Genomic DNA, 14,905 nt, shown 5'->3' on the forward strand with positions numbered 1-14,905 from the left:
CAGGCCAACAGCTCACAGGAGCAGGCCAACAGCTCACAGGAGCAGGCCAACAGGTCAATGCTCCTTACTGCAGCTGACTGACTCTCTATAAAGACCTGGTCAGGCCACAATTTGCTTATCTAGAATCATAGTCATAGAGATGTACAGCACAGAAACAGACCCTTCAGTCCAACACATCCAGGCCGACCATATATCTTAAATTAATCTAGTCCCATTTGCCAGCGTTTCATCCATATCCCTCTAAACCCTTCCTATTCATGTAGATATCCAGATGCCTTTTAAATGTTGTAATTGTACCAGCCTCCACTACTTCCTCTAGCAATTCAATCTATACACACACCACCCTCTGTGTGAAAACGTTGTCCCTTAGGTCCGTTTTAAGTCTTTCCCCTCTCACCTTAAACCCATGCCCTCCAGTTTTGGAACCCCCCCACCTGGGGAAAAGACCTTTGCTATTCACCCTATCCATGATTTTATAAACTTCTATAAGGTCACCCCTCAGCCTCCGACGCTCCAGGGAAAATAGCCCCAGCCTATTCAGCCTCTGCCTATAGCCCAAACCCTCCAACCCTTGCATCATCCTCGTAAATCTTTTCTGAACCCTTTCAAGTTTCCCAACATCCTTCCTAAAGCATCATCTGCTTCTGGTCACTACTCTTTAGGAGAAGGAATGATTGTCCTCGAGAGGAGAGTGGAGGACTTTTCCCAGCTTCCAAATGGAGGGGTTTAAGTGACAAGGTTACATTGGGGAAGGTGGGATTGTTCTCCTTGGGGATTGTAGGCAGATTTTATCCAGCTGAAGAGGTTGGGATGAAGTGGACCAGGAGAAACAGGTGCCATTACAAGGACGGGGGGCGGGGGGGGGGGGGGGGGGGGGGGGTGGTGCGGGGGTCACAGATTTAAAGCTAGAGGAGCAGAGCCAGCCCTTGAGAAGAATCTTTTTTACTTGGGAGTGAAATGATCCGGAAGTTGAGGGCTTTGGAAATGGAATCAGTCAGGGAATTGCGTTGTCACTTGAAGGGAATAAAGTTGCCAGCAGCGAGGATCAAGTCATAGGGTATTACAGCATGGAAAGAGGCCTTTTGGCCCATTGTGCCTGTGCCAGTCATCAAGCACCTATCCATTTTTCAACACTTGGCCTGGAGACTCAATGTCCTGGCGCTTCACATGTTTGTCTAAATACATCTGAAATGTTATGATAGTTCCTGCCTTGACCACCCTTTCAGTGAGCTGGTTCCAGATTCCCATCACCCTCTGGGTGAAAATGTTCTTCCTTCAGCCTTTTACCTTGAATCCACGTCCCCTGGTCACTGACCGCTCTGCTAAATGAGAAATGTTTCTTTCCATCTGCCCTGTCTGTGTCCATCATAATTTGCTATACCTCAGTCTAACAGATCAGCCTTCTCTGTTCTTAGGTAAACAACCCCCAGCCTATATTCTGTCCCTCAGAGTTTTTCCAATTGTTGCCCTATCACACATGACAGAGCAGGGAATCGGGGCTGGTCTGTATTACTCTACAGCAGGGCTTCCAAAGTGGGCATTGAGACTCCAAATGCAGTTGCAAGCTGCAATTTTGGGATTGTGAGCTCAATGGTTTTCCACACCCACCTTAAAAACCCACCCCCTAATCTCTCTTGTCTTCTGTCACCACTCCCTAAGAAGAAGCAACATTTCAAACCTCAAAAGAGGTCACAATGGGAAAGGGTTGGGGAAGCAAGGCTCTACAGAGGTTTGCATAGTTACAATGGGCCGAATAGCCCCTTTTAGTACAATAAATGACTCTGTGAAGTAAATAAACAAGGAGATGGTTTGTGTGAACCATATATAACAGTATAGGCCATTACACTGAATGGCCTCATTTTGTACAATTGAACATAACTCAGCACAAAATCTAGATTTCACAGTAACACAGAGAGGGTGCTCCATTGACAGAGACAGGATTAGAATGGATTAGGCTCAAATAGAGTCACAAAGCATGGAAACAAAACCCTTCGGTCCAAAAATAGAAGTTGTTGGGAAAGCTCAGCAGGTCTGGCAGCATCTGTGGAGAGAAATCATAGTTAACGTTTTGGATCCAGTGAACCTTCAGTCCAACGCATCTGTGCTGACTCAGACACCCCAATCTTATCTAGTCCCATTTACCAACATGTAGCCCATATCCCTCTAAACCCTTCCTATTCATGTAGCCATCCAGATGCCCTTTAAATGTTGTAATTGTACCAGCCTCCACCACTTGATCTGGCAGCTCACTCATCCTGTACAACTGCATGGAGCAACAGTCTTCTTTAGAGGGCAGAAGCCAACAGAGTTACAGTGGGTCTGGAGTCACGTGTAGACCGGACTGGATAAAGATGGCAGGCCTCTGTCTCTAAAGGACATTAATGAACCAGATCATTTAACTGTCACCATCATAGAGACTCACTTCAGCTGCAGGTTTTATTCATGAAATATAAAAGAGTTAATTAGCTATCATTGAAACCGTATCCCCAAAGCTTTAGCTTGGAGCCAGCATTTCCCGACACTCGCCAATATCACAAAGACAGATTATCTGGTGGAATCACATCACTAGTTGCGGGATCTTGCTGTGCACAAACTAGCCACTGCATTTCCTACATTATTGCAACAGTGACTGCAACTCGACGAAGAAAAACGACGACATTGGAAGGTAAAGTGTGCCTTGGGACACTTGCGGTCGCGAACGGCGCTATATAAATGCACGTATGTATGACCTGCAGATGGAGTCGTACACCCAACAGTGGGTCAGTGAGCTGGTTCCGAGAGAGAAATAAAAACATCTCATCCCAGACCAGTCCCAGGAGAAAAAGCTGAAAACGTCCCGGGACAGATTGCCCTGTTCGGTTCGTTAAATGCTGCAATAATCTGGATAGTGTTTGCTGAACTTTCTGTGAAGGAATTGGTGTAATTTAATAAACTTTTCGAATCTCATGTATATAAAAAAAAATCTGAAAATCTGGCCCCAGCTCTTTTTGTGAAACGGCATCTGGTGGGAGAAAATGAGATGTTAGTGAGGCAGCTTTTCAACATTCAGCTGACGCCACTCGCGGTAAATGTAATATATTTTTGGTCTTACACTTTAATGAATAGTTAGGTAAACACGTGCAGGTGGCAGGGCCGACATATGTAAGACCTGGAGGATTCATTATCTCTTAATATTGGAAACCTTTTACAGTGGAGGCTGGTGATTTGCATATTAATTAGACAGCGCTGGAGATTCAGTCAGTTTCTCACCCAGATGTCTGTCTGAGAGAATCTGCAGGGCTCAGACAGGCCATTCGCCCCATTAGGGACTGTCCTAGTGTTTAAACTCCACATGATCCTCCCTCCTGCTTTTCCTCACCTCACCCTACCACCACATCCTTCGGTCCCTTTGTCCCCCAAACATGTATTTTATTGTTGCACATTGTTCTATATTGTGCTAATCAGTATTCCCCGTGGTAATCAGCTCCACTTTCAGGGTCAATTCGCTGTTGGATTTATTTATGTCCGTCTTATACTCAGGGCCCGTGGTTCAAGTCAGACAATGATTTAGAATTTATTTGCCCTCCAAACAACAGGAGCTTACATCTTCGGAGCAAATTATGCAGACGCTGGAATCTGTACTGAAATCAAAATGTGATAGGTCAGGAAGTATCCAAGGCGAGAGAGCAAGCTCTCATTGATTCTGGATGACTCTTCTTCAGAGTCGAAGCTGACCCGCTGTGATCGCCAACAAAAAAGCTTACAGTTTTCTTGTAATTTTAACACATTGAAATATCCAAAGGCAGTTTCACAAAAATGTTACCACTATCTCAGGGGGCTTTATTCCTTTTTTACAATGGCCCCACCCAGGGGCACAAAGTGAATCGGGGGTTATGAGAAAAGGGAAGGAAAGTAGATGTGAGGAATGTGGATCAGCCATGATTCTATTGAATGGTGGGGCAGGCTCGAGGGGCCGAACGGCCTTCTCCTGTTCCTATTTCTAGTGCTCTTAAATAGAAGGACTCGGGATAATGGGCCACATGGTATTATTGCTACATTAATAATCCAGAGACGTGGGCAATGCTCTAGGGACCTGGGTTTGCAGCCTGTCATAGCAGATGGTGGGATATGAATGCAATAAAAAAAATCTGAAATTAACAGTCTAATGGTAACTATGAAACTGGTATCAATACATGTAAAAACCCATCTGGTTCACTAATGTCCTTTAGGGAAGGAAACTGTCATCCTTACCTGGTCTGGCCTACATGTGACTCCAGACCCACAGCAATGTGGTTGACTTTTAACTGCCCTCTCAGCAATCGGGGATGGGCAATAAATACTGGCCTGGCCAGCGATGTCCTCATCCTGTGTAAGAATTTTTAAAAAGTCCCCAGCTCTGGCCAGGGATGTCATTAAGAGGCAGGCTGAGAAAAGGGGCTGACATGTTGCAAATGAAATTGACCGCAGGGAAATGTCCAGTGATATATTTTGACGGGAGGAACTTACTGAGGCAATTTAATACAAACTGTACAACTCTTAAAAATGGTGCAGGAACAGAGGGACCTGGGTGTGTATGTGTACAAATGACACTGCAGACTGAGAAAGTGCTTGATAAAGTGTACAGAATAAAAAAGCTTTTTTAACTAAAAGCAGGGAAGGCAGAGTGAACTTTTATAAAACATCGTTTTGGTTGCAATTGGAGCACTGTATTCGATTTTGGGAACCCTACTTTGGGAAAATAATAAAATGCTGGCAGAATTGCTTGAGGTTGTGGGGCATGACCTGCAGATATTGAGCCTTCTTTGTTGAAAGCTGTAAACCCACTATGTTCCACAGCCAACAACAAGCAACAGAGGCTTCAGATAGCGCCTGATTGGCATTGGTCCACATGTAGTTCTGAGAGTTGGTCAGTCATAGCGGCAGTTTTTCCTGTTTATTTTCTAAATTCTTTCATGGTATATGGGCATCACTGGGCAAGGCTGGCATTTGACACCCAATACTAATAGCCACTGAACTCTGCCATCTTCAGAGGGCGGCTAAGACAATGTACAAGAGACATTCCTGAAGGACTGGGAACCTTCCTGTGAAACCAGAAGTTGATGCGTCAGGGTGTGCACACCCGCAGATGGCCAAGCAGCTTAGAGTGAAGGTAGGTCTGGAGTCACATGTAGACCAGAATGGGTATGGACGGCAGATTTCCTTTCCTGAAGGAAGGGCATTAGTAAACTTTTATTTATTGTACCCCGCCCCATCCTTTTTGTCCAGAGAACAGTTAAGAGTCAACCCCATTGATGGGGTCTGGAGTCACACGTAGGCCAGACCAGGTAAGGATGGCAGATTTCATTCCCTAAAGAAAATTAGTGAACTAGATGGGATTTTCCTGACAATCAACAATAGATTCATGGTCATCATTAGACTGTTAATTCCAGATTTTTATTGAATTCAAATTCCACCATCTGCTGTGGTGGGATTCAAACCCAAGTCTCTGGAACATTACCTGCATCTCTGGATTAACAGTCAAGCGATAATATCACTAGGCTACCATCACCTCCCCTTTGGAATTGATAGGTTTTTACACCAATTGCTGGTGAGTTTATGGTCACCTTTACTGAAAGTAGCTTCCAATTCCAGAATTCCTTATTGAATTTTAATTCCACCTCACTGGGATTTGAATTCATGACCCCAGGGATTTCATCACAGACTCTGGATTACTACCCCAGTGACACTACCACTATGCCACCATATCCTCTGTGTATTGAGCTCTGCAGCAAGGGCACTCTGGAGCTCAGGCGATAGAAACCACTTCCAGGAGGATACACTGTATGAAGACCCCTCAGCTGAAATGTGGGATTCTGAAGGGTAGATGTGGAGAGGATGTTTCCCCAATAGGGGCGGGTGCAGGACTAGGGTCACTGTTTAAAATTAAAGGGTCACCATTTAAGACAGAGATGAGGTAAAACAGTTTTTCTCGAAGACCAAGACATTTCAAATGTTTTTCCTGAAAAGTTGGTGGAAGTACAGTCTTAGAGTATTTTTAAGGAAAAGATACAGTTGGTAAGGTAGCAGGTGAGAAGTTACTGGGGTAAGCAGGAATGTGGATTTGAGCTTATCATCGGATCAGCCATGATCTTATTGAATGGCAGAGCAGGCTTGAGGGGCCAAGTAGCCTGCTCCTGCTATATATTTGAGTGCGTCGTTGGTGGAAGAGATTTTCACTGTCCCTCGTATTTATTTCGTCTCCTCACTGTTTGTAACCACTTCATTGTGAAGTTCAGTGTCTGTTTATATTCCTATGCTCATTGAAGGGGTCAGATTTCACTCTGACATTTGCAAGCTCCTGAAAAAAAATCACAAAAACCCATTAACGCCAAAAATAAAATGAAAACCAGGCAGTCCACCTCCTGACCTCAAAATACCAGGGTCCAGTCAAACAGGAGACAAAATACTTGTGGTTCTGACATTCCTGTTGTATATCTATCTACATTGAGACAATCAGACAGGATATACACCAGAAACAAACCCTCAACCCACCCAGACCATGAATGACGGTAATTGGAACCCTTTGTTGCCTTCGTATCCCAGAGAGAAAACCCGATGATACATGGAAATGGTTGCATTGGAGTTCATTACGAAGTATACGACAGGTCGAGAGTTCGCTATTTTTAACTGTTCTGTCTTTCTGAGATTCTTGTCGAGTGGTGTGCATTGTTTGTTTAACAAAGTGAATCCCACATTTTCCACACCCTCTAAGCTGCTTCTTTGGTATTCCTGATTCTCTGACAGAATCTAATTGTATTCTTGCGTGTCAGCGGAAACATTCACCTTGCAACAGAACTTGTTGTGAAGACCCTGTGGTAAGCAGTCAGCCTGCTTTTCCCCCGAGTTTATGTTGCACTTTACGTCCCCAGATGACACTTAAAGCAGACGGTTGAGGTTTGCTGCAGCTGAGCATTGAAGGGAACCAGGCCAGAGCCTGCTTTAGGCCCTAGAAACCAAGGCCTATTGAAGTGCTTTTGCATAGGGTAGAGGGGTTACTATGGCAACAGTTTTTTTGAGATGAAGTTTGAGACATGTCTTGGAAAGAAAATGAGGTGCTTTATGTTGTTCCAATTCAAACCGTTAGTTCATGGTTAAAAAAGAAACCCCCTCGAGCTCTGAGTTTCAATCTGGTTGTCATGCCGAGCCACGCACTCTTTCCCCTTAGTAACAGTAACTAACATGAAATTTATGTGGCAGCATTCCTTTGGAGACACTATTACAGACAAGGCAACTAATGACTCCAAGATTCACTTGACACTCTAAAAGTGAAGGATTTGGATGGTTTAGGGAAAGTGTGAAGCTGCCCTGGAGTAAGACAGTCCCCTTAACGTTCTGGGCTAACATTTCAAAAGGAGAGCGTCAATGCCAGTGCTGAAGTATATGAGAATGCAGAGAAAAAGTAGGCCATTCAGCCCATCAAGTCTACCCCCTCATTATAAGATCAGCTATGATCTCATTGAAGGGCTGAATGGACCACTTCTGCTTCCATGTCTTATGGTCTTACTGCTGGTCTTTGGCTTTGACTCCCCTTTCTGTCCACTCACCTATCGATTTTGAAAAACCCAAATATCTGTGGGTGCCAGCTTTACCTCTATTCAACAATGGAGCATCCACAACACTGAATATTGGAAAGATTCACAACCATTTCCTGAGGATAAGAGCCATCTGCTGTCAATGTGCATGTGTGTGTCTATGTGTCAGTATGTGTGTGACAGTGTGTGTGCGCACGTGTGTGTGTCTGTGTCTGCCAGACTCTGTGTGTGTGTCTGAGAGTGTGTCTCTCTGTGAGTGTGAGAGACAGTGTGTGTCTGTAAGACTGTGTGTGTCTGTGAGTGTGACAGTGTGTGCGTGCATGTGTGTGTGTGTGTGCGCGTGTCTGAGAATGTGTCTGTAAGACTGTGTGGGTGCCTGTGTGAGTGTGACAGTGTGTGCACGCATGTGTGTGTGTCTGAGAGTGTGTCTGTGAGACTGTATGTGTGTCTGTGTGCGCACGCATGTGTGTGTGTGTGATCTGTGTGTGTCTGTGAGACAGGGTGTGTGCGACAGTGTGTGCGCGCGTGTGTGTATGTCGGGTGTGTGTGTCTGTGTGTGCGTGTGTGTGTGCGTGTCCGTCCGTGTGTGTGTCAGCATATGTGTCAGTGCGTGCATGTGTCAGTGCATGGTGAGAGACAGGAAGAGAGGGGGTTAATTGGGGGGTGTACATGTCGGAGGTGGGGATGGTATTAATCAAGGTGCACTACTATTTGCTTTACTGCTATCTGTTTGCAAATTTCAAATTTGGACTGTTATTTGTTGGAGGCTACTCTTTTCCAACTGACTGCAACAATCAGACGATGGCACTCACAGCAGCCTATGGAAATATATCTCGGATAAATAATGGATTTACAAGAAGGGCTGTAGTGGAGCAAAAACAGAGAATCACAGCACCCTGGGAACTAACAGGATGGGGGTGGGGAGAGAATTGTTGCTGAGATTCTCCACAATCAACATCATCTGTCAAAATATTTCACTTCATTTTAATTTGCCGAACAAAGCCCATCTTGATGAAAATTTATGGAAATTGGCCTCTTCCAGCTCCTTCTTTAATTGAGTATACATCGCTGTAATTCAGCTAGTTCGTGAATTTCCACCGTGCGCCGTTTTATACATTTTTATTAAATCCAAGGCTGAATCCTTTTTTTTTAAATAGCAGGCCTGGTTCCAGCAGCCAAACAGGTTTCTATGGCAACTTCAAATCTTTCTGCATCCATTGGTATAGAGTGAGGCTTCTCTGTATGGTAGGCCCGAAGTGGACAGGTAGATTGATTCCAGTAAAGAGTGGTCTGCGTTTCCTTTCTTTATCCTTCATCTTTCAGGAGTTCCCCATTTTGTCAACGTTTAACACCCAGTAACTCAATAGTATCGCCTTGTCTGTCAATCAGCAGTGGTACTGAGGCAAGAAGGGATAGCGGTGAGAAAGCTATTATCAGTCACCGAAGGTGAACAAGGGAAGGGATCTTTACTCCTGAATAAATAATCGGGCATGAAGTTGTCCAAAGAATGTTCAGCTGTAATTAAAATGGAACAGAATTCGAGTGTGGCCATGGCAACTAAAGATGCTAATGCTGTGATGAAGTTGGCCCCTTGTTTTTTTTAAACCTGTGAGGGTTTCTGCTCCTGCAGTTTCCCCCCATGTTCTCCTGAAGCCCCACTCTGGGACTCTTGTCCTCTGGAGCTGAAAAGCCTTGTACCTTACCCATATGGGGGCTTCCCCCACACAAACTGGCCATTTGGACCAGCTGGTCCATGCCAGCGTTGGTGCGCCACATGAAGTTTCCCCACTCTGTTACACCAACCCCTCTTCACCTCATCCCATCAGCACATTGTTCAATTCTGTTTTCTCTTCAAACGTTCATCCAGCTTCCCCTTAAACACATTGCCTCACCTCGACCACTCCCTGTGGGAGCATGTCCCTCATTCCCATCACTTGCTGGGGAACAGGCTTCTCCTGAATTCCCAAATGGATTATCTTATATTATGCCCTGAGCCCTCAGTGCTGGTCTTACCCACAAGTGAAAACATTTTCTCCATGTCTCCTGTATTAAAATCCTTTATTGATCTTAAAGATTTTGAACAGGTCACCCCTCACTCCTAATCCTAACACATCCAGACAAAAGTGTCCCAGCCTCTTCAACCTTTTCTAATAAACTAGCCCTTTGTTTGGGATCATTCCCTATATGGGAAGCCTCATCACAGAATGTCAGCAAGCTAATTGACTGTGGATGCATCACCCCATCCTCTTGTGCCCCAGAACTGTACAGCTATTGGGAGCAGCTTCCTCACTCACGGTCCCCTCTGTTATTTTAGGAGTGGCAAAGCTGGCCCAACCGGGAGGTTTTGGTCAGAGTGACTCACAATGCTGCACTGGGGCTGGAACAGTTACTCAGGAGATTTGTGGGGGAAAGGTGGGAGTTGCACTGAATATTAAGCTCTCAGATTCAGAGAGAGAAGGAGGAATGTAGAAGCAAGCTGGTCTCTCTCAAGCCTTGGTGTAGGAAGGTGCAAAGTTCAAACCAGAAGTACCCACAGAGAAATCACGAGAGATAGTAAGGACTGCAGACACTGGAGTCAGAGACAACACAGTGTGGAGCTGGAGGAACACAGCAGGCCAGGCAGCATCAGAGAGTTTGCTTTGTCCCATTTCCGCATTCTCCAGTTACCCACAAAAACTCAAACACAACTGACTGTATCAAATTTGAAACAGCTCTGTTTAAATACTTGCTAAAGACAGACAGTCGGCGTATATCTCACATTAATCCAGTTCATTTCCCTAACACACACAGTCTCACATGCTCTCACCCATTAAATGAACATTTGGAGAGACAACAATCATTTCCAAATGCACTAACTGTTCACATTCAGGTTTGGCCCAGTTTCTTTCTGTTCTAACTGGAGTTGGAATCTTGGTTAGTTGGAATGCAGTTAAATTGAGGCCACAGAAATAGAAATCTGTTCATTCTGCTCCCATTTTTTATTCTCTGCTGAAATGCTACCTCTCTGATGAAGCTCCATAACTGGAGGAGTACTGTCTTTCAAAGGAGGGGATAATTATCAGAGAACACATCACCCAGTACATGGTCCTTACTCATGCAAATTCACAATATCTCAATGTGCTTTACACCCAATGACACACTTTTAAAATGGAGGAAATACAGCAGCAACCTCCCAGGAAAGGTGTCTATTTTTGTTATGATGTTGACCGCATGATAAATATTGGCCAAGACACCAGGAATGACTCCCCTGTCCTTCCTCCAATCGTCGCTGTACAGTGGATCTTTCACATCTGCTGAGAGTGAGGCAGTGCAGCACTCCCTCAATAGTGCTCCGATAGGGCCAGCTCTGCAGGTTTGAACCTTGGGCAAGGCCAGGCTCCGCTGAGATACCAAAGACTTCTCCCAAATAATCTTGCATGTGAATGGGGCCATTGATAACAGCTAACCCCCTCAGATTTTTTTTTTAATTTAACCTATTTTTTTTCCCTGTTTAACCTGTTCAGAGATGTTATTACACACCGCTGGAGCAGGTGGGACTTGAATCCAGGTCTCTTGGTCCAGGGGTGGGGCCACAAGAGGGCCTCTTTGCAGCTGTGCTAGGATAGTACAGGGAGTAGACTCAGGGGTCGGTGGAGGACAGAGGTGGTCTGATAACTAGGCCCAAGATTACTCCAGCTGCTGTTTCACCGCAAAGGGGACTTTTCATAAAGCAGGTTAGCAATTTAATGACATTAACCAAGATGGCAGCCTTGACAGAACCTGCTTTGCAGTGGGCACTGGAATTCCCAGACTTTGGAAAACCAGGCAGTGGAAAGGAGACGAGGACGGTTTCAGGGAGAAGGTAACTGCAGAACTGTGGGCCAAGAGGAGTAGGAATGTTTGCACTGGGTCCACAAGCTACCCTCAATCAACTCTCCACCCAGGGTAAACAATTAAATCCCCCCTCAGGATTAGACCACCACCCTCCATCCCCATCCATGGTCTTCCCTGTTATGTTACCAACCAACTGGAAGCTAACCCTGGAACGGGTCTGAGATCCAGGTGGGAAATTGTCAGAGCCACCAGCCGCAGATTGTGGAGCAGATTCCCATTTGGAGCTCTGTACCCAACCTTCCCCACCCCTCCACACACACACACACACACACACACACACACACACACACAAATACCCGTTCATGAGCTAATATCCAGGCCAGCGGGTCAGCAAAAGCAGTGGGGACTGATCTCGGCCTCATCTGCTCTCCACAGACTTTCCATTGGGGACAGCAGCATGCTTGGATGGCACAATCCCAAAGGCAGAAGCCCACTCAAGTAACCAAACCGTCATCCTGCTAAGCCCCCTTCTGCACAGACAGGACCGGGCGGGGGTGGTGTGTGGGGCAGCCTGCCCACGTGTTTCTATGAGAGGGCCAGCTCGGCTTTGGGATTACAGGGGTGACAAGCTGCTCCTTTATCTCACACAAGGAGGTGATGGCCTAGTGATAATATCACTAAGACGTTTCTGGGTTAATAGTCTAATGTCCGGGAACCCGTGTTCAAATCCTGCCATGACAGATGGTGGAATTTTAATTCAATAAATATCTGGGTTTAAGAATCTAATGATGACCATGAATCCATTGTTGATTGTCAGAAAAACCCATCTGGCTCACTAATGTCGTTTAGGGAAGGAAACCGCCATCCTTACCTGGCCTGGCCTACATGTGACTCCAGACCCACAGCAATGTGGTTGACTCTTCACTGCCCTCGGGGCAATTAGGGATGGACAATAAATGCTGCCTATCAGCGACACCCTCATTTGATGGGTGAATAGAAAAAACAGTTGAGACCCTAAGGAGAGAGTGGAGTGAACAGAAACTCCCAGTCTGGTTGCATTCTCTCTGTCTCTCTCTCACACACACACACAGATGGTACAAAGTGATGTACTCGCTCTGACACTGTAAATACCGAGGTGCTTGTCCAGTGATTGAAGCTTCACTCAGACTCTGCTCATATTTTCAACTCGCTCCACCTTTTAATATTAGGTTCTGTCAGACTCAGAGGAACGTGGGCTTGCTGTAACAACTCAAACCTACAATCAGGAATATATCGAAACCCTATCATTACTGCACATTACTCATTACTGGGAAATGGCACAGCGATCAGTGACAGAACGGTGTTAGAGGCTAGAAGCAGCAGCTGTGGAGACACAAGGTGCCCAATGCTGGCTGGGTATCTGGCACCAGGAAATGAGACACTCTTGTCCTTGTGACACTTGTGGGAGCTCCCATCCCCTCCCAACACTCCCGCCTCCAGACATCACCACCCACCCATCAACCCTTTACAGAATACAGGCTTTGTATTTACAGCATTGTACATCCAACTGGCTTCAATGGCTCCCCCCCTCTCTAAATCTAACAGATGGGGAAGGGGGCTAAAACAGGTGGGAATACTGGCTTATACAGGGACCCCACAGTAGGAGTAGGGGAAACGGGTCGTGGGAGGGATATCATACTGGGACAGGAATTATAAAAACAGCTGGAAGCAGAATCTCATGGTTGGGTATTTTATATTCTTGCTCGATCATAGACAATTCCCAGAGGTGATCTGAGCGAGAAATCGCCTGTGATGTTCAGCAGGTGCCAAGTGACAATCAAGAGTCTCGACCCAAAAAGGCAGAGTACGGTAAGTCACTTACAATAAAAAATGTACCAACAATTAACAACATCCTTCTTGGCACTTTAACAGGCGGATGGAATGGGCACTTGGAGCAGTCAATTTTACTGCAGAGTTTAATTAACCAAGTCCCAACCTCTCTTGTGTGCTATAGACAGAGAGAGAGAGAATATGTATAAATTAGTAGCATTGTAGCTTTATCATGGTGCTTAGTCCAGTAACGGTATCTAATTTGTAACTCTCCAGTTGAGATAAGAATATCATTACTAGTGTCCAGAAACTGAACTAGACTCACTGTATAAATGCAGTGGCTAAAACAACGGGTCAGAGGCTAGAAATCCTGTAGCAAGTAACTCACCTCCCGACTCCCCAAAGCCTGTCCACCGTCAACAAGGCACAAGCCAGGAATGTGACAAGTCCTGACAAAGGGTTTCAGCCCAAAACATTGACTTTGCTGCTCCTCAGATGCTGTCTGACCTGCTGTGCTTTTCCAGTTCCATATATATTGACACAAGTCAGGAGTTTGATGGAATACTCCCCACTTACCTGGATGGGTCCAGCTCCAACAACACTCAAGAAGCTTCACAAAGGACAAAGCAGACAGTTTGAGTGGCACTACATCCACAAGCATCCACTCCCTCCACCATCAATGCTCAGTAGCACCATCTACAAAGACGCACTGCAGAAATTCACCAAAGATCCTCAAACACAACCTTCCAAACCCACTACCACTTCATCTAGAAGGGCAAGGGCAGCAGATACATGGGAACACCACCCCTCACAAGTTCCCCTCCAAGCCACACACCATCCTGATCTGGAAATATATCACCGTTCCTTCACTGTCACTGGGTCAAAATCCTGGAATTCCCTCCCTAACGGCATTGTACCTAATCCCCGTGGACAGAAACAGTTTAAGATGGAAGCCCAACACCACTTTCTCAAGAATAAATAGCCAACCACTGACGTCCATATCCTGCAGTAGATTAATGAAAGGCTTTTAAAAATAACTGCCTGCAAAATGCTTTGAGGCACCTGGAGATTGTGAAAGACACTACAATAATGCTACTTGCTGTTGATAGCTCAAGCCAGACTCTGCATTTCCAACACTTTCTGATTTGAATTTAACATTTTCTTTATGAAGGGGCCTAGTTTAAAACAGAGAAATGATAACCTACTTTATTCTTCAAATGGTTAACCATGATGCAAATAACTTGAAATTTATTTTTGGCTTGACATACTCATGGTGAATCAGCCAGAAGATTCTGAATTCAAAAATAATTTAAATCAATTATTCAATAATTACTGCGAAATAAGTGAGATTGGGACCATTTCTGCAGCTCTACTCTTGGAACCTTTACCAATTACACATTCCCAGGGAATAGAAATTACATTTAGGGCAGTTTAAGCACCATCCTTTCTAACACAGTCTTGGCAGGACTTCTGAGGGCTAATCATCTGGGCTCCTTCAACAGAATAAAGTCTGAGGATGAACATAGAGACTGCTCAACAGACAGTTCCAAACACCAACCTGGTTAACATTATTGAATAATGCAAAAAAAAGCCTTCCTTTATATGAGACAACAAGGTGCAGGGCTGGATGAACACAGCAGGCCAAGCAGCATCATAGGAGCAGAGAGGCTGACGTTTCGGGCCTAGACCCTTCATCAGAAAAGGGGGAGGGGAAGGGGGTTCCGAAATAAATA

The 14,905-nt window shown here is 45.3% G+C and overlaps 1 protein-coding gene across 1 annotated transcript in view; it reads right to left on the minus strand.

Moving 5' to 3' along the window:
• Positions 1-2,473: 2,473 nt before the first annotated feature.
• LOC109937657 (inositol hexakisphosphate and diphosphoinositol-pentakisphosphate kinase 1-like) overlaps positions 2,474-14,905 on the minus strand; it is a 172,782-nt gene continuing 160,350 nt past the window's right edge. Inside the window, exon 30 of the mRNA XM_048617084.1 lies at positions 2,474-6,316. Within this exon, the coding sequence (XP_048473041.1) occupies positions 6,315-6,316 (2 nt within the window). The 3' untranslated portion in view covers positions 2,474-6,314. The remainder of the gene's footprint in view (positions 6,317-14,905) is intronic.

Source organism: Rhincodon typus, chromosome 36 (assembly GCF_021869965.1).
Source record: "Rhincodon typus isolate 14 chromosome 36, sRhiTyp1.1, whole genome shotgun sequence".
Taxonomy (NCBI): domain Eukaryota; kingdom Metazoa; phylum Chordata; class Chondrichthyes; order Orectolobiformes; family Rhincodontidae; genus Rhincodon; species Rhincodon typus.